General features: G+C 47.5%; 1 protein-coding gene across 1 annotated transcript in view; it reads left to right on the plus strand.

Annotated features, from left to right (window-relative positions):
• MYH10 (myosin heavy chain 10) overlaps positions 1 to 22185 on the plus strand; it is a 128165-nt gene that overhangs the window by 83262 nt on the left and 22718 nt on the right. Inside the window, exons 15-23 of the mRNA XM_022596171.3 lie at positions 10697 to 10890; positions 10983 to 11104; positions 13440 to 13509; positions 13598 to 13758; positions 14781 to 14889; positions 14993 to 15124; positions 16010 to 16216; positions 20089 to 20226; positions 21088 to 21211. Coding sequence (XP_022451879.1) covers positions 10697 to 10890; positions 10983 to 11104; positions 13440 to 13509; positions 13598 to 13758; positions 14781 to 14889; positions 14993 to 15124; positions 16010 to 16216; positions 20089 to 20226; positions 21088 to 21211 — 1257 coding nt within the window. The remainder of the gene's footprint in view (positions 1 to 10696; positions 10891 to 10982; positions 11105 to 13439; positions 13510 to 13597; positions 13759 to 14780; positions 14890 to 14992; positions 15125 to 16009; positions 16217 to 20088; positions 20227 to 21087; positions 21212 to 22185) is intronic.

A 22185-nucleotide genomic window follows, 5' to 3' on the forward strand; every position in this document is an offset into this window, starting at 1 on the left:
GTCCTGGCTCAAGCCCTGTCCACCTGTCCTTGGCCCACAGCTCAGGCCCTGCTGGGGCCCTCACCTTTCTCCACGTGGCCAGCTTGGGAGCACGTGTGGCCACTTTTGTCCAAGTGGGCTGAGCAGAAACCCTCTCCCCATTGTGACCTGGCTGTGCCAGCATCCACTCCGGACTCATCCTGTGTGTTTGCTCTCCTGGTATCGCTTCTCTTAGTGGGAAGCCCTGCCATCCGTCAGCTCAGGTGGACGGTTACTCAGTTTAATCTGAGTGACAGGCTCTCAGAGGTGACCCACCATCGGAGGGAGGGGCAGGCAGAGCCTAATGCCAGGCTCCTCCGATTTCGAGGACCGTGTGTTGCACGCGTGAGGTCAGCGGCAGGCTCAGGACTTTGAAGAGGGTCGTAGGGTGGAGGACTCGCCATGCTCACTCTGGACGTAGAGATGTCTTGGGAGAAGGGGAGCTTCTTCTCTAGGAAAAGAAAATAGCCCTGGAAAAGCATGTGATTATTTTCTCTTGTTACAGCCACATCAATGGAAAGGCAGAAAATGACAGGTTGACTGAATGTATGAGTTATATGATGCATGAATATAGTTTGCCTGTGAAGGTGCAATGCCTTGAGTATAAAACATTGCATGTTAAAATAAACTTTGTGTTAGAGTTTTCTCCAGGCCAAACCAGGAGAAATAAGATTTATTGGTGGCAGCCCTGCCCTAGAGATTCATAGTGCCCTAGTTTTTTGCTGAAAGATGTTTTGCGATCTCTCTCCCAGCTGCACACGGATTTCTTGCCACCCCTCGGGGCTAACGTACAAGGAAGAAAAGACCTAAAAATTACATTTTCATGTAAATGTATCTCCTATGATATTTTCATGAGTAACGGTATGATCAGTAGGTATCATCTTAGTTATGATTTGAAGTTGCTTTAACATTTTGTACAATAGAACTCGCTACAATGGAATTTTGTTTTCCTTAGTGGTAGTTGCCTATTCGTAGTTTGTATTTGAAGTAAATTATATTTCCAAAATCTGGATGGGAAATAAAATTACACAGCACTGTGAATTGGTGACAGTAAATGCCACTAATATTTACCTTTTCCAGAGTAGTCTGACTTGCCGCAGTCTTGTCCTCATTGGAGGATAATTTTATGAAAGACAACACAGATAGTACCTCATTACTCTTCAGTTTCATCCTGCGTTTACATGGGGGTAATAACCATTTGACATTAATATGATATAATGCTCACACCTGGAGTTGGGAACGATTCCGCTGTGTACATTTATTTCATACAGAACTTTGTCCAGATGTGCAAATTCTCTAAGTAGTAATGTTTGCATGGGGTCTGCCCTGGACTAGCCTCTTTTGTAGCCCGATTGCAAAGTTGACTTGTGATGTCGAATGTCTTTCACACTAACTGAAGTGTTTGTGTATTTGCCCTTCTGTCCTCCTGTTTTTGCTGTTTCTCTGCTTTAGAGATTCAGAATATTCAGAGAGCTTCTTTCTATGACAGTGTTTCTGGTCTTCATGAGCCACCAGGTGAATGGATAAAGCCTGTAGGTCTTCCAAACACAAGGGGTTTCAGCCCAGAGGAAGAACTTGCGGGGTGGGGGGCCTGGCAGGGTGGCCTGGGAGGACGGGGGCTTGGTTTCTGGGTTTTTGTTTTTGTTTTGCTCATAGACCTGCATGAACCTTCATTTCATGCTCAGTTTTATTATCCTTCAAGGCAACTGTTTGAGCGCATAAACAATTCAGTCGCTACTGCCTACACATTGCTTCTTTTATGCGTAGCCCGTAAGCACCGCAGAGCAAAAGGTCTGTCACTACCTTTTCCAGTAGTGCTGTTTGATCAACAGTCCTCTAAGGGATTGTTAGGCATCGATGTGCCCAGTAATATCTCCTTTGTCTTTGAGTTACCTTTAAATTTTCAACTCTACGGAACTCCAAGGAGGAGTAGGTTTTTTTTTTTTCTTTTTTCAAGTCATTAACATTTTGTGAACAAATAATTACATAATTATCTCACGTATGTTGGTCTCATCATTATGCTTTTTATTTGGAATTTATGTGCATATCTGGCTACTTGCCCTTTTCTTTTGAACTGAAAGCCATGAAACTATCTACAAGGCTTGATATGTGCACGTTGATACGAAGAGTGGAGTGTTAGAACCTGTACCTTGAACCTGAAATTGCTTTTCACACATTTGGGCCTTATGGTTTGAATCCTTAGCCCTGTTTAAAATACAGCCTAACCTGTAAATCGACTGTACTTTAAAAATAGATAGATAGATGGAAGGAAGGAAGGAAAGAATACAGCCTAACCATGGCGAAGAGGCCCTCCAAAAGCCTAATATAAATGAAGATCACCTAACCTTCCAATTGTTTAGTGAAATTGTCAAGCAGTAAAAACTCAAAGGTGAAGTCAAATTCATCTTATAAAATTTCCTTCATGATTTTTGGAACATAATGCTGAGACCCAAACCCATCTCAAAAAAGTGTTTTTAAAATATGTTAAAGAAACATACCCGTTTTAATCCAAGATTCCTGGGGTCAGTTCTGGTTCACATACTGTGAAAGAAGTAAGCTGCAAGCAAGGGGGTGGAGGGAGGGAGAGATGATGCCGAAGGTTGCTCCGTGAGCTGGGATGACTAGTCCACAGGAGAAATCTTCAAGGTCAGTCATCTTTGGCCTTGGGGGTACTGAGAGAGTTGAGGAAGTGGGGAGAGAAAGAGCTAGGTGGTAGTTTGAAGCTTATGGTCTGCCTGGGACTTACGCTTTGTTGAAAGGTCGGCGCTCGATCTTTTGGACTTTCTCCCAAAGTAGAGCTCCCTCTTTAAATTCATTCCTCCAACTCTTGGATTTCTAACCGTTTAAGAGACTTCCAGCCCGTGGGCCCCCATCACTCCCCCGCTCCTGGCACCAGACGGGCGCACCGTGAAGTCTGGGGGTGGGTGTCCCACACCCAGCAGCTAGGGGCAGCAGCCTCGCCCAGCCCCTCCCACCACGGCCTTCCCTCTCCTGCAGCACAGATTCTCTTTCCTCTGGGGCCGGGGTCTGTGGACCAGGTACTTTTCTGTACCTGCAGTATCAGGTACAGGGCCACCCTAGACAAAACCATTCCCTGAGGGAGCCGGCTCCCTCCTCCCGTCTGCTTGCCTGGGCACTGGAAACGTGCCTGGTCCGTCTCTCTCATGAGGTGGCCTCTGGTTGAGTCAGCCGGCTGACCCGAGTGTCGGGGTCTCAATCTCTCCCCAGCCCGGAGGGCCTTCCATCCACCATGGCCCCAGGTGGTCTTCGAAGTTGTGGGTAGTATTGATATTTCTCCTCAACATGTGCTCATGGATTCAAACCCCAGGGAGGGGTAACGGGTTTTAAATGAAAACATGGGCTTTAGTATTTTCAGTGATTTCTCGGAAGACGGTGGATGAAGGGGTTCCTCAGGATCAAATCGTGATGGCCTTTGACGCACTGAGGTGGGCGGTGCCTCTCAATGAGATGACAGAGAGCTACCGCGGGCCCTGTGCTTCTAAGTAGAGTCATAAGGTTAGGAAAACAGCATTAGAAGAATGTGCGGGCTTTTGAGGAGAAAGATGAGAGGTGGGGGTAAAGAGAGGTTTCCAAAACCATCAAAGAGCAAGCGCAGGAGAGAAAGGAACAGAATTCCTAGAGGCAGAATAAGGAGGTCATACAAGTTTCTGCTATAAACCAAAGGACTGTTTTCTTCCAAATATATTTTGAAACTCCAGACTCCTGGGATAAACTAGTAATGGAGGATGCAATGAATTAGCAAAGCGGGTTCCTGACCTCACAGTGGTGGGCGGGGTTTTTAGACTAAAAGGGCCTGTGACGATAGGGGTGGTAGTTTGTGGCTTTAGGTCCTGATGCGAACTGTGTCGGAGGGACGGTCGTGTGTAATCTGCCCTGATGCTGGCGGACACCTGCCGTGCCCTTCACAGGGCAGTGAGTACCCTTAGGTTCTCTGACCCCCCACGAGTGCTGGACAGCAGCTGACAGGTCTGGAAGGGTGACCACCGGAGACATTGTGAGAAGTACAGGAAGCGAGTTTTCGTCGTCGGTAGAGAACTCCCGCCACCCTTTTCAATCTCTCGTAGAAGCAGCACTTGAAACGTGGTGACAGCAATTCACCTGGGGCTGGGAATCAGCAGGGAGATCTGGGTCCCGGCCTGCGGGAGGGCTGCCCCACTGGGGTCTCCCTTCATCTCCTAGTGGCCCCGGAATTCTTCCCTTCCTTCTTGGCATAACAGAAATGATGACGTTCTGACTTCGAAGACTTTGAACCAGTCTTTTCTTTTCCTTCAGTGAGTCGTTAGTATCCAGTAGCACGACTGATAAAAACGGTCATCATTGGATCTCCGTGTAGATTATATCCACTGGTCCTAACCCCCATTTTTAGTGCCTTTTAGACTCTCTGGTTTAGGTCTGATCCGGTTTCTGTACGCAGTTTCGTTGTCTTCGTGTTCAGTGGATGAAGGTTTTATACGTCGCTGCATATTCTACTCTTTCCTATTTCTTTATCTTGAGTTCTAACCAGAGTTGGGAGCTCGAGGAGAAGCAGCTTCCGAGGACGGCACCTCCAGTTCCCGAGGTCCAGTGGGGACAGTGACACTTAGTTCTCAGGGTTACCGCGAGTATCAGCCGAGGCAGCGAGAGCCTGACCCGGCCCGGGAGGTGCCTGAGTACGCGCTGCCTGCCTGGCCTTGCACTTGCCATGGCTGCCTCTGCAGCTGCCGTAATTGCTGTCGTACCCTCGTTGCTGCTGCTGTTCTAATTATAAAAAACAGAGAAAGTCAATAAATGCTTATTTCCTTGGCCATCGTCTCACGCAGGTCCTCTTTTCTTTCGTGCCCCGAGGCCCCGCTGACAGGCAGTCATGCTGTGCTGCGCGGGGTGGGCATGAATCATATTCATGGGACCTGACCGCGGGAGAAAGCAGGAGTAGCCGCGCCGGAGGCGCTGGCGGGAGGTGTGGGGCTCCCTGTGTGCCCAAACTTTGGCTCCTGCAGGGGCAGAAAGTACAGGTGGGGAGGGTGGGTAAGGGAGACAAATTTCAGGTCACCTTAACACTGGCGCTTGGGGGAGGCCAGATTGCTCTCTTCCTGAATCACACACTCCCCGTCAACTGCTGAACTTCCTGGAAGTTTTCTCAAACTTCCCAAACACTCTAGAACATTTAACAGATCGGTTCTACAACCCAGTTATGTAACCACTGTAAATTTGTTATTACTGTGTAATAGCCGTACCCTGGAGATAGACTCTTCGATGTTAAGATTGTCTCTGGGAATTCATGGCAGTTAAATATTTGTTTCGGAATCATTTTCAACTGTTGGTAACATTTTAGTGTACCTTAAGAGTAGAACAGTCTTTTAGTCTATGAAAATGAGCACTGAGAATCCACCATGTGCCTGGCACGGTGCTAGGGACTAGAGGCTTCTCTAGGATAGGAGCGTGTGATGTAGTTCCTAATCATTGTGTCCGGGTATTGAAGTTAACATTAAGACAGTTTTCTCCCCCCCTTTTTGGTTTCCAGCTCTATCATCTAGAGAGAGTTTCTGAAGAACTGGCTTAAATACTTCAAATGAAATAATAGCACTAGTATTTTGGCCCATGGACAGATTTAAAGAACACAAAAATCTCATGTATTCCTCTTGTCTCCTGAGACCGTCCGCTAGAAGAAGGGCCAGTTAAGCATTCCGGCTGCAGACGACACCATTCCTTACGTAAAACTAAACTATGAATATGCCCTTAGAGATCGCAGGTCTGTGGAGCTCATCTCATTTCTGACTGTCCGCATAGGGTTTATTGATTAATAAGTTGTTAGTATAAAATACTTGGAACTCTTTTCAGACCACTGGGCAACCAAGTAATGAATTGCAGTGCCCACCAGCAGCCTAACCAGCCTTTCCTGGATGGAGGAGGAGGATAAACAAAGCCATTCTTGGGCTTCCCTGGTGGCGCAGTGGTTGAGAGTCCGCCTGCCGATGCAGGGGACACGGGTTCGCACCCCGGTCCGGGAAGATCCCACATGCCGCGGAGCGGCTGGGCCCGTGAGCCATGGCCGCTGGGCCTGCGCGACCGGAGCCTGTGCTCCGCAACGGGAGAGGCCGCAACAGTGAGAGGCCCGCGTACCGCAAAAAAAAAAAATATATCAAGACCTAGAAAAACCTCTGGGTTTTTTTTTTTTTTTTTTTTTTTTTTTGCGGTACGTGGGCCTCTCACTGTTTTTTGCGGTACGCGGGCCTCTCCCGTTGCGGAGCACAGGCTCCGGACGTGCAGCCCCAGCGGCCGTGGCTCACGGGCCCAGCCGCTCCGCAGCATGTGGGATCTTCCCGGACCGGGGCGCGAACCCGTGTCCCCTGCATCGGCAGGCAGACTCTCAACCACTGCGCCACCAGGGAAGCCCTAGGTCTTGATTTTTGAGTGAAATCGTATATGATTAGTGTGGCCCAAATCATTTAATGAAGTTCCCAAAGTGTTTCTCTTTTACCCAATAATTTTACTCATTGGTAGAAACTAACCCTGAGTTTAAGTATTTGAATTTAAAAAAAAAAACAAAAACTGAAAGTTTGGAGCATTGATTTTTTTAAAAATCTGAATATTTAGCTTTGGATTACCCTTATTAAAGTTAAATTTGAAAATCAGGCTCATTATGATTATATTTTTTGTTTATTACTTAAAAAACAACAAAAAAGTTGTCCTTGCCCGGGGCTGCATCGCGGGTCCCTGCCACCCTGCCCTGTGGAAGAGGAGCTGCCCCTTCAGGGGAAGAGTGCAGACCAGTGTGGCTAAACCCGCGTAGTCAGCGTGGGGCTCCTTCTCTTTTGTTATGGGCGTGACTTGTTCTTGTGGGTAATTTTGTGTTCATTCAGTGGATACTTGTTTAAAAAAAAAAAATTACTGTGTGCCAGGGACCATGCTCAGGCCAACGTCAGGACGTGGGGAAGGCAGAAGAAGCCATTTGAGCTGGTGATCAGAGGGGTCCAGGGGCACCAGGGATCTGCTCTCAGGACCCCGTGTGTGCTCCATGCTGGAGAGAGACGTCCCCGGAAGCTTAGTCCAGCAGGAATATACAGGGAACAGAGTGGAAGTGTCATCCCAGGGTCTGACGTATGTGATTTGAAGCTTTGAGGAGGGAGTGGCCTGTTTAGCCTGGAGGCAGGTGGACAGGAAGAGGTGGTAGGGAAAGGGATGGAGATTTAAAAGCCATTATGAGTTTGCAAGGAGGCGGGGCTCCTGGCAGAGAGTAAAGGATGGAGACTTGAGAGCTTTGTGTCTGAGAAAATGCAGCTGGTTTGTAGAGTTGGCGTCTAGGGAAGGTGACAGGAGGTCCCTTCACCGAGCACTTCATGCTTTCTAGGCACCTCGGTTCTGTAAGGCTCCATTTCACAGAGGAACAAACTGAGGCTGGGAGAAGATGGGTAACTAGACCCAAGTTCACGCAGCTTGTAGGTGGCAGGTGTTTCTGAGTCTCTGGGTAGAGTTCTTCATCCCTGTGCTCTGCTGCTGGGCTGTTATTTGGACCGTTTCCTACAAGCTGTAGGAGAAATGGAAGGATTTTAGGTCTAGGAGCAAGGAGCTTGCTTAGTTTTAGACAAAGCTGTTAATCGTGACAAAGGTGTAACTGGAAAGCACATTGTGGCTGCAGGGGTGGAGGATGAAATGGGAGAGTGAGGCTGGAGGAAGGAACCCGGTAGGGCGTTGTCACACAGACCAGGGCAGTGGAGAGGAGGGATGGACTGAAGACTCCGGAAGCTTGTCCTGACTGGTTCCGGTAAATCAGCAGCTGGATGTGGGAGGGGCATGGAGGCCGACTCCCGTTTTCTGGCTTGAGTAACCCGTGGCCACGTTTGCACTAGATATACAGGAGGAGGGACAGGGAGAATGTGCTTCAGTTTAGGACATTGACCTTGGGCCCCCCTACGTCCAGCCCCTTCTCGTCCTCCTTATCCAACTCCTCCGCCTGCCCCAGCTCCTTGGGGCTTTTGCCCCACGCCCCCATCTCTGGTCATTCGCCCCTTAGGGGGCTCATCCAGTCCCGTAACTTTAAATCCTAGCTGCAAGTCAGCAACTCCCAAATCTACCTTTTCTCCTTCAGACCTCTATTCTTAGCAGCAGACTGTCCGCTGTCCACTTGACATCTCCGCCTCAGCGTGTCACAGGCGCCCCAAACTTGAATAGAGTTTGGATCCATCTTTCTACCCACAGAACCCCCTTCTCTCCCCATCTTCCCAGTGGTGCCACCAGCCACTTGCCTGCCCAAGCCCAAATCCCAGGAGTTCTTGCCCTCGCCCTCTGCCATATTCTCCATACCAAGCTCATCCTAAGAGCAAGGCGGTCCTGCCACCAAAACACATCTGGAATCTTCCTTCTCCACCATCTCCTCTGTGATCTTCCAAGTTCAGCCTACCATCATCTCTCTCAGAGCCTGGACTACAGCATGGACCACGCCTTGCTCCCTGACCCCTCCCCCAGTCCATTCTCTATTGCGTGCGCGTCCTCACCTCCTCACTCCTGAGGCCCCACTGGCACCTGCTGCTTGCACTTCTTCCTGCCTCTGGTCCTTCACGCCTGCTCTTGCCACTGCCTGCAGTGATCTCCGCACTGGCTCGTCCTTACCCTTAAGGCATTAAACGTAATTTCTCCAGAGAGGTCTCTAACCGCCCATCCTTCTTGTAGCATCCTGTTCTTTTCTTTCAGTGCATTTCTCACTGTTTGTAATTGTGAAAGCATTTAACGTTTACTTCATTTATTTGCTAACATACATGTATCAAGCATGTTATATGCCAGGCGTCGCACTAGGTTAGAGGGGGGTGATACTGAGAAAAGCAGACGTGAGAGGCACTTTGTGGAGGGCAGAGGCAGCTGTGTGACTTCCGGGTGGACAGGAGAATACAGGTGTTCAGTAACTGGTGCTGGGAGGTCAGGTATGATGTGATCGCCCAGGATGAGATTGGGGCTTGAGGAATTCTGGTCAGATGCTCTCTGCCCGCACTTGTGTCCTGTCTTATTCTAGAAAGGATTTTAGGTGAGCTGGGTCTGGGCCCTTAGCGTCGTGATGTACAGAAAACGCAAAAGAGAAGTCATCAAGGAGAGTGTAGTAGTGAGAGAGGTGGGTCGAGGGCCAGGAGAAGGTGGGGTCCCTAGTCCACAAGAGAAGCCAGACGTGGCGAGTTTCTAGAATGCTGCTGTGATGGTCAACAGGTAAATGGACCAGGGTCAAGTTGAATAAGGCCCGGGCCTGTAATGGCCTGAGTGGAATGGGGTGTGGGGAGGGTGACCTGGAAGCCAGTCGGCTGCACAGTGAGCAACTGGCGGGAAGGATGAGGAATGGCAGGTGTGGGAACCACCTAGAAAGAGGCCCGGCTCTGAGGAGACAGAAGCGGGTGGCTCACGGAAGTTCATTGTCATGGCGCGTGCAGGGGCAGGCTTGGTGAGGAGAGACGGGCTGAAGGCCCAGGAGAGAGTGTTGGTCTCCAAGGGGCACAGGCAGGGCTAGCTTTGACCTAAACCCTCGAGTCTGGCGGCTTCACTCAGGGGAAAGTGTAGGTAGTGTGCAGGTGTCATCCACCCTTCTCGCAGCTTCCGCAGAAGGCCTGCGTGACTTGGACAAGTTCCCTTACCTCCTGGGCCATGGTCGCCTCTTCCATAAAAACCTCACTGGAAAGCAAGGATTGGAATCAAGACTGAGGTGTTGCTGAGAGAGCACTTCACGTGGTGCCAGGTCCCCACGTGCTTTCTGCCCTGGGGCGCAAGCGGAAGAAACGGAGGGGACTGCTAGGGTCGAAGAGAGCGTTGATGGGGTAGTTCAGTTGATATTTTGGTTTTTTAAAGAAGTATTTCAGTTGTGTGTTTCATTCATTCATCAGATTTTTTTTGACGAGAGCGTATTTGGCACCGAATGTTTGGCTGGCGGCCGGTGCACTTGCCGGGCTTCTGCGTGTGATCCCATCACGGGAAGCGTTAGGTGTGTGGACAGTGGCCACTGTCCACTGCTTTAATAAGAGCGTAGCGTCTGAGAGGTTTAGCCATCGTTGAACTCAGCTCAGGCACTGATTACTTTTCAGAAGACTCCTTCCGATGGAGCGTTCTTGCCCTTTCTTGAGTGTCATCCATGCTTTGAGGAGAGAGTTGAAGTTTACTCCTTCCTAAAAACCTGAGCTGAGGTGATCCAATCTTCCTGCATTTGCTGGCCTTTCTCTTTGGAAATCTAATGACCCATAAGAGATGACTCTGGTCCCTAATTGCTGAGCATCTTCACTAAGTGGATTTGCTTTGTATAAACGTATATCTTAATGTACATTTTTAGAAGCCATTTCCTATTTTGAGACTTGTCACCGTGTCGGTTTGTGTATCAATGCCAGCCAGTAATCTTGCATCTACCAAATAACTGTATATGTGACAGGCCAATGGCATCAGGCAGTGAGTTCCTGAACCTAGCGCAGCGGGAGGCACCTGCTGGTGTGCGGTACGAAGTTGTCAAAGCGCTACAGTATCCTGCCCTAGAAGTGTGTGGCTTTTAGGTCCACGGCTTGTGCAGTGTCTAAATATGCTGACTGCCCTACCTCTATGGCATCTCTTATCATTTGTCCCACAAAGCTTGTGCTGCTGCACTCTCACTCTGTCTTTTCTTTCCCCGCTCAAGAGCTAGAGTTGCCTTATTTTCGCTTGTCTTCTTCATTTCCACCAGTGGACCGGATCGTGGGTCTGGACCAAGTGACGGGGATGACGGAGACAGCTTTTGGCTCCGCCTATAAAACCAAGAAGGGCATGTTCCGTACAGTCGGGCAGCTCTACAAAGAATCTCTCACCAAGTTGATGGCGACGCTCCGCAACACCAACCCTAACTTTGTGCGCTGCATCATTCCAAATCACGAGAAGCGGGTACGTGCTTAGCAAAACGGAGGCGGGTGTCGAAGGCGGATCGAGGTCCGGTCCCAGAGATGAAGCTCTAAAACTGTCATCTGCTCGATTAGGCTGGAAAACTGGACCCGCACCTAGTGCTGGATCAGCTTCGCTGCAATGGTGTCCTGGAAGGGATCAGGATCTGTCGCCAGGGATTCCCCAACCGGATTGTTTTCCAGGAATTCAGACAGAGGTATTGCTCACCTTTACCTGGGTTCTGTGTGTATCAAAGCTTATCTGAATGTGAATCAAACAGTGAGATGATGCGAAAAGACTCTTCCTTGTTCCCTGGAGGGTTTCCGTTCTCTTTTCATATAGGAGGGAGGTCATCATTATTCCCTTTATCGCTGGTCGGGAATATTGAGTGCCTACTTTACAAAGAGGCAGGGTGCTCATAACTTCTCTGGGCGCAGCAAAGACTGGGGCCTTGGGGCCCTGAGGCAGCTGCGAGGAAACACAGAGCTGAGAACTTACAGTTCACTCATTCAGACAGTTCTACCTGGGATTTAAGCATAACTTTTTTTTAAACTGATGTTTTAAAATATAGGGGGCTTCCCTGGTGGCACAGTGGTTGAGAGTCCACCTGCCGATGCAGGGGACACGGGTTCGTGCCCCGGTCCGGGAAGATCCCACATGCTGCGGAGCGGCTGGGCCCGTGAGCCATGGCCGCTGAGCCTGCGCGTCCGGAGCCTGTGCTCCGCAACGGGAGAGGCCACAACAGTGAGAGGCCCGTGTACCGCAAGAAATAAAATAAAATAAAAATAAAATATAGGAATAACGTATGTTCCTTTTAGGAAAAATTTTAAATACGTTAAAAGTAAATAAAAATTATTCAGGTGTGACTCCTAAAAGCACTTTGGGACATTTCTTTCCATCTTTTTTTCAATGAATATATCTGTGTACGTGTGTATGTATATATTTTTCCCACTGTGTGTGCCCGTGTGTGTGTTCTTACAATCCTTTTACTAAAGTAGGGTCGGAAATAGGTGGAGATTAGAAAAGAATTAGGAAAAAAACAAGAGGGAGAAGATCAGTGTGCAGTAGAAATGGATGAAAACATATGATGGGCAACAGTTTTTTTTAAAGTGTATTATGTAATTTTCTTTAACAGTTAGTCTAGTTTGCCTTTTTCCTCTTTGCTCCTGGAAATCAAGTTTCCAAATATGAAGCATTTGTTTTTCCATAAAATAAACAGTGCTGCAGGTCGAAGAGTAGCCCTTTCTCCCAGAGGGAATCCAGTTGAAAAACTGTTCCAATCCCTACAGGTTTTCAGGGAAACCCTTATTATGGCCCCACCATATGATAAACGAGCTGGTAGGTTTTCACTTTTTTTTTTTGCGGTACGCGGGCCTCTCACTGTTGTGGCCTCTCCCGTTGCGGAGCACAGGCTCCGGACGCGCAGGCTCAGCGGCCATGGCTCACGGGCCCAGCCGCTCCGCAGCATGTGGGATCCTCCCGGACCGGGGCATGAACCCATGTCCCCTGCCTCGGCAGGCGGACTCTCAACCACTGCGCCACCAGGGAAGCCCTTCACTTTTTATTTGATAGAAGAAAATGGAACATAACTAGCATCCAAAATACAAAGTTGGTTGAAGTAGCCAGGATTCATCTTTTAATACAGCCACTGTCTTTGTGCTAAAATTTATTTTCTTGGGTATAACACACATATAGTAAATGCACAGACCTCAAGTGTGCAGGTCGGTGAACATATGTGCGCCCAGCCCAGTGCTGTTTTGAGTCACCCTGAGACTTCCTCCTGTGCTTTTTTTGTTTTGTTTTAATTTTAATTTATTTATTTTTGGCTGTGTTGGGTCTTCATTGCTGTGCGCAGGCTTCCTCTAGTTGCAGCGAGCGGGGACTACTCTTCGTTGCGGTGCGTGGGCTTCCTATCCCGGTGGCTTCTCTTGTTGCAGAGCACAGGCTCTAGGCGCGCAGGCGTCAGTAGTTGCAGCACACAGGCTTGGTAGTTGTGGCTCACAGGCTTAGTTGCTCCGCAGCATGTGGGATCTTCCCAGACCAGGGCTCAAACCCGTGTACCCTGCATTGGCAGGTGGATTCTCAACCACTGCGCCACCAGGGAAGTCCCCTTCCTCCTGTACTAAACAGAGGCCCTCCAAGCATTGCTCTTACAGCCTTTTCTGTTATCTAATAAATGCCTACAAGTTGACAGTGACTCAACACGCAAAGAGCCAGATTCTCCTTGCATCTTAAGGATGTGGACATTTTGTGGGAAATAAAAAATAAGAAGTTTCTAAAATCACCATGCTTTTGATTCCTCTCCACCACAACTTCTTAAACATGGTCTCTGACTTGGGAGAAATGACTGCATTTTCATTTTGCTGCTGCTTTTAAGAAATAGAAACTAGATCCGCAGAAAACCTCAGATTATCAGCTCGTCATTTCTTTACTCTTCATTCGACATGATTGCCCATTATATCCTTGCCTCTTAGGGGAAGCAGAACTCATAGTTAGTAGGTAAACATTTCCACAGATTTTTACAAAAGGCTTTTGGGCTGCTTTTCTTACAGATACGAGATCCTAACTCCAAATGCTATTCCTAAGGGCTTTATGGATGGCAAACAGGCTTGTGAGCGCATGGTAAGCTCTTCTGGATTTTTCTGGTTCGTGGGCTGTTGACACAATCTTTCCTGTAGCAAACATAACAAACAGACTCTCTCTCTCTCAGATCCGGGCTTTAGAACTGGACCCAAACTTGTACAGGATTGGACAGAGCAAGATATTTTTCAGAGCTGGAGTTCTGGCACACTTAGAGGAAGAAAGAGATTTAAAAATTACCGATATCATTATCTTCTTTCAGGCTGTTTGCAGAGGTTATTTAGCCAGAAAGTAAGTGGGAAATCATGTATTAAATGCTTAGAGTGTGTGCTTGTGCTAATAAGCATGTGTTTTGTGCGAAAAATACGAGAGCACGGGAGACTTGAGGCCCCTGTCCTGTGGGACCGAGAGCCAGGTAAGCAGATACACGTTCTAAATAAGGATACAAACAAGGGGCCAAGACAGACAATAAAGGGGTCCTGCTTCAGCGTGGGTCCTCGGGGAGGGCTTCTCTGAGCGCATCTGTAAATGAGAGGTGTCAGCATGAGGATCTGCAGGTCCAGTCCAGGAGGGAAGGAGGAGAAAGGGTCCCTTAGAAAGAAAGAGGGATGTTTCTCCTGTGACAGATCCAAAAAGGAAAGAGTATCTAATAGAGGATGGATGAGGAGCGCAGCAAAGGGAAGGGGAGAGCAGGGCCTTGTTCACACCCGCGTGCGCGCGCGCACGTACGTACGTGTGTGTGTGTCTGGGGGTAGGTGGCAGGGGCCGTTTCCGGCAGCGTCTGTGAACAGAGTGCCAGGTCCCGTGACAAGAGTTGAGGTGGGCGGAGCAGGCCCGCCATCCGGCAGGGACGTGGTCATGTCCCCGATCCCCAGCCCAGCCCACAAAGAACGTTCGCCTCTAGGAAGTCTCCTATGACAGCAGCTGTCAAAGCCAGTTCTCTCTTATTTGCTGTAGACTGAATGTGTCCCCCAGATTCGTGTGCCAGAATCTAATCCCCAGCGGGATGGTGTTTGGAGGTGGGGCCTTTGGGGTGATTAGTGCATGAAGGTGGAGCCCTCACCAATGGGATTAGTGTCCTCATGAGCGAGACCCCACAGAGCTTCCTTGCCCTTCCCCCATGTGAGGCGACAGCAAGAAGAAGCTGTCAGTGAGGAAGTGGGTCCTCGGCAGACACGGAATCTGCCGGGGCCATGATCCTGGACTTCCCAGCCTCCAGAACTGTGAGGAATAAATGATTGTTGTTTACAAGCAAAACAAAACAAAAACAAAACCACAGTTTACTTTAACTAGTTTTCCTTCCTCTTCTTCAGGGCCTTCGCCAAGAAGCAGCAACAGCTGAGCGCCCTGAAGGTGCTGCAGCGCAACTGCGCCGCGTACCTGAAGCTGCGGCACTGGCAGTGGTGGCGCGTCTTCACCAAGGTGGGCGCCCGGCTCCCCCTGGGGTGGCACGCACGGGACCAAGAGAAGCCCAGGGCGGGGAGGTGCAGGGTGCGACAGTCAGTGTTCAATGTCGTGAACGTAGGTGAAGCCGCTCCTACAAGTCACTCGCCAAGAGGAGGAACTCCAGGCCAAAGACGAAGAGCTGCTGAAGGTGAAAGAGAAGCAGACGAAGGTGGAAGGGGAGCTGGAGGAGATGGAGAGGAAGCACCAACAGGTACAGCTCACCAGTTCCCGCTCAGCCCTGAAAGAAGATGCGCGAGCCCGCAGATAGGGACCCACCCAGTGAATTCCAAATATACAGCATCTTACTTTATGTGTATTTTTCAGTCCTTTCCAAAGCATAGACGTTTGAGCATAGAGGTAGCAGATGTATTAGGCCAAGCATTGGGGTATATATAAACTGAAATCAGCTCGACCTCTTGCATTTTTGCCTCTGTCACCCTTTGGACACCCAGATGATCAAGTTTGCTATCAGGTGTGCGTTTAACGCCGGTGGCACTTCTCCTGGTATTCGCACCTTCCTGTGACTGCTCACAAGGGACCTAGAAAAAAGTAAAAGGATGAGACAGTACAAGGCACCCCCCTGCCTGTTCTCCAGCCACAGTGGTCTTGGGTCCACATCCCGTTCTCAGGGAGCTGTGCTTCGTGGACAAAGCAGAGACTCAGGAAATGCTTGTAGTTGACAGTGATACGACTGATGTGTTCAGGGCCAAAAAGTTTGAACGGTAGAGGCCAGAATATCATTTGATACCAGATGGCTTCAGTCACCGTGACCTTCATAGCATTTCTGTAATGCTTCCCCTCCTATTCTTTGGTCCCTTTGTGAATTACTTTAATAGTAAAAAAGGGAATTCTTTAAAATAGCATGAACTTAATATGTATTATTCAGGATAACCTTTTCCGTTGTTTCTGTTGTCTCAAGTTTTCACCCAGCTTATTTTGCTAGAGCCGAAGATATATTTGAAAGTTTTGCGAGTGACGTTATATATTTTTAACTCCGGGTTTCTTGGGCGACCTGCACTGACCACTGGAGTCCCAGTGACTGTCTCTTGTGCATAACCGGCCAGTCATAGCACCGGACGCTTTATTGTGATTGCAGCTGCTAGAAGAGAAGAATATCCTGGCAGAGCAACTACAAGCAGAGACTGAGCTCTTTGCTGAAGCAGAAGAGATGAGGGCAAGACTTGCCGCCAAGAAGCAGGAATTAGAAGAGATTCTCCATGACTTGGAGTCTAGGGTTGAAGAAGAAGAAGAAAGAAACCAAATCCTCCAAAATGAAAAGAAGAAAATGCAAGCACATATTCAGGTATCTGTGATAAGTTTCATTTAGGGTTCTAGTTTGGGTTTTCCAAATGGATCTGTTGAGTGAAGAGATGCTATGGGTTTGGATTCTTGTGTCCATTGAGGAACAAAAGGAGCCTAAGTAATAAGTCGTTTCTCCCCACCGCCCCCCCACCCCTTTCAAAGATCATTTGAAGCACACATATAATAGATTCCTTCAAACGCAGATTTGTTATTTTGAACAGGAATCGTTTGCACGTTCTGATGTGGCATCTTAGAGGATGCGTCCCAGGGTCTGCGGGGACGGAGTTTGTTCGTTGTGTTCTCATTAATAATTCCACTGCTCGCTCCATTCATTAGAGACACCTACGAGGTGGTGTGGTTCATAATAAATGCTCAGCACTGACGCAGGAGGTGGCCAGGAATCAGGATAAAACACTTAGCCCTTCCTGCTGGTAGCCACTTCCTTATTGAGATCCAGCTGTCCCCACGCGAAGCACAGCTCTCCCTGTGACTGAACACCCAGATGAGTGATCCAGACAACAGTGATTGTGCCTGTGCCCCGAGACACGTCCTCCGTGAATCCCACCCCAGCCTATCCAGTATGGCCTTGAGTGTCAGGGTGTCTGTATCTGCCACCACTGCTTCATGGGTCCAGTACCAAACTTTCTTTCTTCCAGATCTCTCCCTCAATTTTATCCCCACCCCTTAGCTTAGCTTTGCAAAGCACAGACATTTCAGACATTTCTCAGAACCGCAAAAGATATCATATTATTTCCTTGGCAAATACCCCATACAATAAATTGTCCAGGCCCTCTCCATTCTTCAACACAAACAGCCTTCCAGTATCCCATAATAGGTTGGCAAAATATCACGAAAGCTGTAAAAAGTACACATTAATCCAGCAATTCTGGTTCTAGGACTTAAAGCATAAATCAGTGGAAGCCTACTGATTATCTAACAACAGGGGATTCGTAAACCACGGTAATAATATACAGTTATAAATTGAAAAGATGTCTGTTTTTATGGGTATTTATAATACATTAGTAAGGGGAGTTGCAAAAGAGTATACACAGTAAGGTCTAACTAAAAGTATATGACTTACAAACTATGTATGATTTTTATAAGGGGACGTACAGAAGATCTAGAATAATAGTCACCAGTAATAGTGAGCTCTGGTGGTATTATCAACAGTTTTGATTTTCTCTTTTTTTTTTTTAAACATTTTATTTTTATACTGGAGTATAGTTGATTAACACTGGTGTGATAGTTTCAGGTGTACAGCAAAGTAATTCAGTTATACATATACATGTATCCTTTTTCAAATTCGTTTTCCATTTTGATTTTCTCTTTGTTTCAGAGCATGTGCTCATTTCAGTGATAATATTTTACTCACACAGGGTAAGGACACCCAGAGTCATCTCCAGTCTCCCCAACCTACTGTTTTACACTCCACGTTTTAACAACTTCACATGAAATGCTTGCATTTCTCTCTTTAGAAAACAAGCATTTCCTTGTAAGAACAGGGTTTTTGTTGTTGTTGTTTGCTTGTTTTGTTTTTCAATACTTTCCATCTTCATAGCCTTTACTCTAGACTCTTTCACTGGGTTTTTGCACTGTTATCTTAATACCTCCATTGTAAATTCAAACACATTATAAAATATTTATGGTAATGTTATTATTAAATATTTTTCCCCCTCTTATGGAATATCTGAGATTCTATATTAACTGCATGGCTCTTGGGAAAACCCAACCTTGTTGGTCTCTTGTCCTTTTTCCCCACCCCACCCCACCCCCCCACAAGTGAGGCTTTCAGGGATTTCTCATCTGTCTCCTTTTCAACCAAAAACTACTAGAGCTGTTTTTGGTTTTTGTTTTGTTTTCAATATTAATTCCCTGATTATAACACTATATTGTAGAATACCCAGAGAATATAAAATCGCACTTGTAAGTCTCCTCCCGCCCATCATCCCGTTAATCCCTGTTATGTTTTTGCATATCTTTCTGAACAGGTACATGTGGATTCATTTATCAGTTGAATTACTCTGGACCCACTGTCTGTTCACTGCTTTTGTCACCCTAGGAGTGTGCAGTGCAGGGATGCAGTGGACAAAATCCAGACTCTGGGAAACTGTAGGACGAATGACCTGTGGGGTTCTTTTGGTTTTTTTTTTTTTTGTTTTTTTTTTTTTTGCGGTACGCGAGCCTCTCACTGCTGTGGCCTCTCCCGTTGCGGAGCACAGGCTCCGGACGCGCAGGCTCAGCGGCCATGGCTCACGGGCCCAGCCGCTCCGCGGCACGTGGGAACTTCCCGGACCGGGGCACGAACCCGTGTCCCCTGCATCGGCAGGTGGACTCTCAACCACTGCGCCACCAGGGAAGCCCTTTTGGTTTTTTTTTTTTAACAAATAAATGGTGAGAAAAAGGGAGGAGAAAGAAATTTAAGAGAACCTAGAGATTAAAGCAGTCTTAAGGGTCTTAACAATCACAGTGTGTGAACCTTATTTGGATTCCAGTTCAAACAAGTGTATTTTTAAATGGTCTTCATCTTTTAGAGATAGAGCCTGAAGGTTTACAGGTGAAATATGATGTCCGGGATTTGCTTCAAAATAACGCAGTGGAGGAGGGAGAAGCTGGGGGTTTAGAAGTGACCCCTGACCATGAGCTGATGCTTGTTAAGCTTGGGCTGATGCATTTGTGTCAGGATCACCATGCTACTCTGTACTTATATGTGTGTTTGAAGTTTTTCACAAAAAAGGTTAATCTTGTGCAGAGGTTTCATTACAGAATCAACCGTGATAAATTATTTAGCCAAAATTACCCTTGAAAGTTTTTTTTTAACCTCTGTGTTTATGAGCTTTTATTTTTTTTTTTTTAAATAAATTTATTTATTTATTTTTGGCTACGTTGGGCCTTTGTTGCTGTGCACGGACTTTCTCTAGTTGTGGCGAGCGGGGGCTACTCTTCGTTGCAGTGCACGGGCTTCTCTTTGCGGTGGCTTCTCTTGTTGCGGGGCACGGGCTCTAGGCTCGCAGGCTCAGTAGTTGTGGCGCACGGGCTTGGTTGCTCCGTGGCATGTGGGATCTTCCTGGACCAGGGCTTGAACCCATGTCCCCTGCATTGGCAGGTGGATTCTTAACCACTGTGCCACGAGGGAAGTCCCTTGAAAATTTCTTAAATTGGCCATATATTGATTTGTATGTACAACTCTGTTCTGTAATGCATATGTTTATTAGCTACAATAATGTAGGGTATGAAATAAAGAGAAGCATGTTATAGGAAAACCATGTGTAAACTCTGGAATCCCACCCAGTTTGGTGATGCACTCAGGTTGTGAACGGCACGGCACGCCTGACCTGAGACAGTCCATTCTCACCAACCTGTACTATTTCCATGGTTGTTTCTGAGTTGTCTTTCTCTTACGTGTTTGATGGAGTTGGACTGTATCATTCAGTTTCCCTGTGTTGCTACTATTCTAAAGTACGGATTTTAATAACTACACATTATCCCATTTTACAAATGTACCCACTTTTAATCACCAAGACTTTTTTGAAGTTATGTTCATAGTTCCTCAGTATGATAAATAACACTTTGCCACAGGTCTTTTAAATATAAATCACATCTGTACCTTTTCCTGAAATCGCTGGTTTAAAAGAAATGCTCTTTTTCAGCGCTGCTGCATTTTTCCATGTTGGCTTCTAGAAGGACTGACCCACTTTGTACTTAACCTGTAGTGGACACAAGTGTCTGTTTCACATAATTACATTTTATATTTTTAAAAATAACCCTGCCATTTTGAAAATCAAACACTGGCCTTTCATTTTGACCTTGCTTGTTAGCATGTGTAGAATTTCGTAGAGAAAGTGTGGAGACTGACCGCATGTACTTCTCCCCAAGGACCTGGAGGAGCAGCTGGACGAGGAGGAGGGGGCTCGCCAGAAACTGCAGCTGGAGAAGGTGACGGCAGAGGCCAAGATCAAGAAGATGGAAGAGGAGATTCTGCTTCTCGAGGACCAAAATTCCAAATTTATCAAAGTAAGAGACTATTTCCATTTAAGAGCTGATTTTATTTTTATTTTTTTAATAAATGTATTTTATTTATTTAGTTTTGGCTGCATTGGGTCCTCGTTGCTGCGCGCGGGCTTTCTCTAGTTGCAGCGAGCAGGGGCTACCCTTCGTTGAGGTGCACAGGCTTCTCATCGCAGTGGCTTCCCTTGTTGCGGAGCACGGGCTCTAGGCCCGTGGGCTTCAGTAGTTGTGGCACGTGGGCTCAGCAGTTGTGGCTGGCGGGCTCTAGAGCTCAGGCTCAGCAGTTGTGGTGCACGGCCTTAGTTGCTCCGCGGCATGTGGGATCCTCCTGGACCAGGGCTCGAACCCATGTCCCCTGCATTGGCAGGCGGATTCTTAACCACTGTGCCACCAGGGGAGTCCAAGAGCTGCTTTTAGAATATGGAAAATACTTGTGTCAATGCTCTCACTGAAAGTGGCTTCAAACAGGAAATTCTCAAGATTTCAAGTTCATTTATTCAGTTTTCTAAGTCTCTACAGATTTATAGTCGGTATAGATTTCTAAAGACAGAAACTATTTAATTTTTTTAATCCACCAAACATCCTTTTAATCCCTGAGATGACTGAACGTGGACATTTTGTGCCCTTTGGACACTCACCGACGACTTGTTCCCATCTGGGCGGTGATACATTCAGCACCGGCTGCGGGACTGCAGGCCGGGCGGGCGGGCGGGCGAAGCTCTGGAGGGTCATGAGCCTCCTTTTCCTGCCTTTTTGGAATATACGGTCTGCTGGGGGAGACAGTGCCAACGTTACTTGTTTTCTAAGTAATAACCAAACCCACTTGTCATTTTGAATGCCTTTTCTGAAGCCGTTTTTCCTATTCAGGAAAAGAAACTCATGGAAGATCGCATTGCTGAGTGCTCCTCTCAGCTGGCTGAAGAGGAAGAAAAGGCAAAAAACCTGGCCAAGATCAGGAATAAGCAAGAAGTGATGATCTCAGACTTAGAAGGTGAGTGTTGGAGGCTAGAGAAATTTAGGGCTAGGACATGTGAGCCTTTAGATTCTACTTAAATCAGAACATGCTGTGATAGAAAATGTGCTTGGGGATCACTCATCAGTGTGGGTTCAACTATTAAAATAGCCCTCTTATATGGTGGTGTCATTTGCCTAGTCACCAAGTATTTAGTGCCATCAAACGGCACTAGATTATCTTTAAACGTTTACTTTTTAAAGTTAGCTCCTGTAGTAAAATAGATTGCCCTTTGGTGGACACAGTTGGGACGTAAATTAAGTTTGAGCTGTACAGGCCGTTGAATTTGTGTGTGTTTAATCTAAATGCTGCGTCGAGGTGCCTAGGTTTCCCTTCACAAAGGGACAGCTCCTGACACAAAACCGGACAGGGACAGGAGACTCTGTGCACGGTAGCAGTGTCTCACTCTGATGGCCCAAGCCATGTCAGCAAATGCTAGGATTTTTGCAAAATGGATCACTGCCTTCTGCAAAAGAAATAAGAAAAGAGGGTGGAAGTTGGAAAGAGCCCAGAAAACCTTCCCTTTGACCCGCAGCTGGAGACTGGCATCGACAGAGGAGGAAGAACCTGGCTCTTAACACCTTGCTGTCGTGTGGTCGTTTATAACGGGGAGAAAATGAGTGGTTTCTAAAACAGTATTTAGGATTTTGTTGTCCTCGTTGTTGTCAGCCTGAAATTCTTTCCATAAACCATTCTTACCTGTAGGCGATTCTTCTGGGAAGGGTAGGTAGGCCTGTCCTTTTCTCACCTGACTGTTGGGCGGGTGAGGACAGTGTGTGAAGGGAAGCATCCCCGGCCCTAATTAAGGAATCACTGCAGGATTCAGAGGGCGGGCGGGAGAGATGCCCACACTCTGCCCTCTCGCCCTCAGGGCTCAGGAACTGCAGTCTGGGTTCAAACCAGGGATTCCCGGTGAAAGGGGAGCCGGGGGGACAGGAGTCACATGCCACCCA

Source organism: Delphinapterus leucas, chromosome 19 (genome assembly GCF_059928025.1).
Source record: "Delphinapterus leucas isolate spDelLeu-1000000601 "Yukka" chromosome 19, BTC_Dleu_Yukka2, whole genome shotgun sequence".
Taxonomy (NCBI): Eukaryota; Metazoa; Chordata; class Mammalia; order Artiodactyla; family Monodontidae; genus Delphinapterus; species Delphinapterus leucas.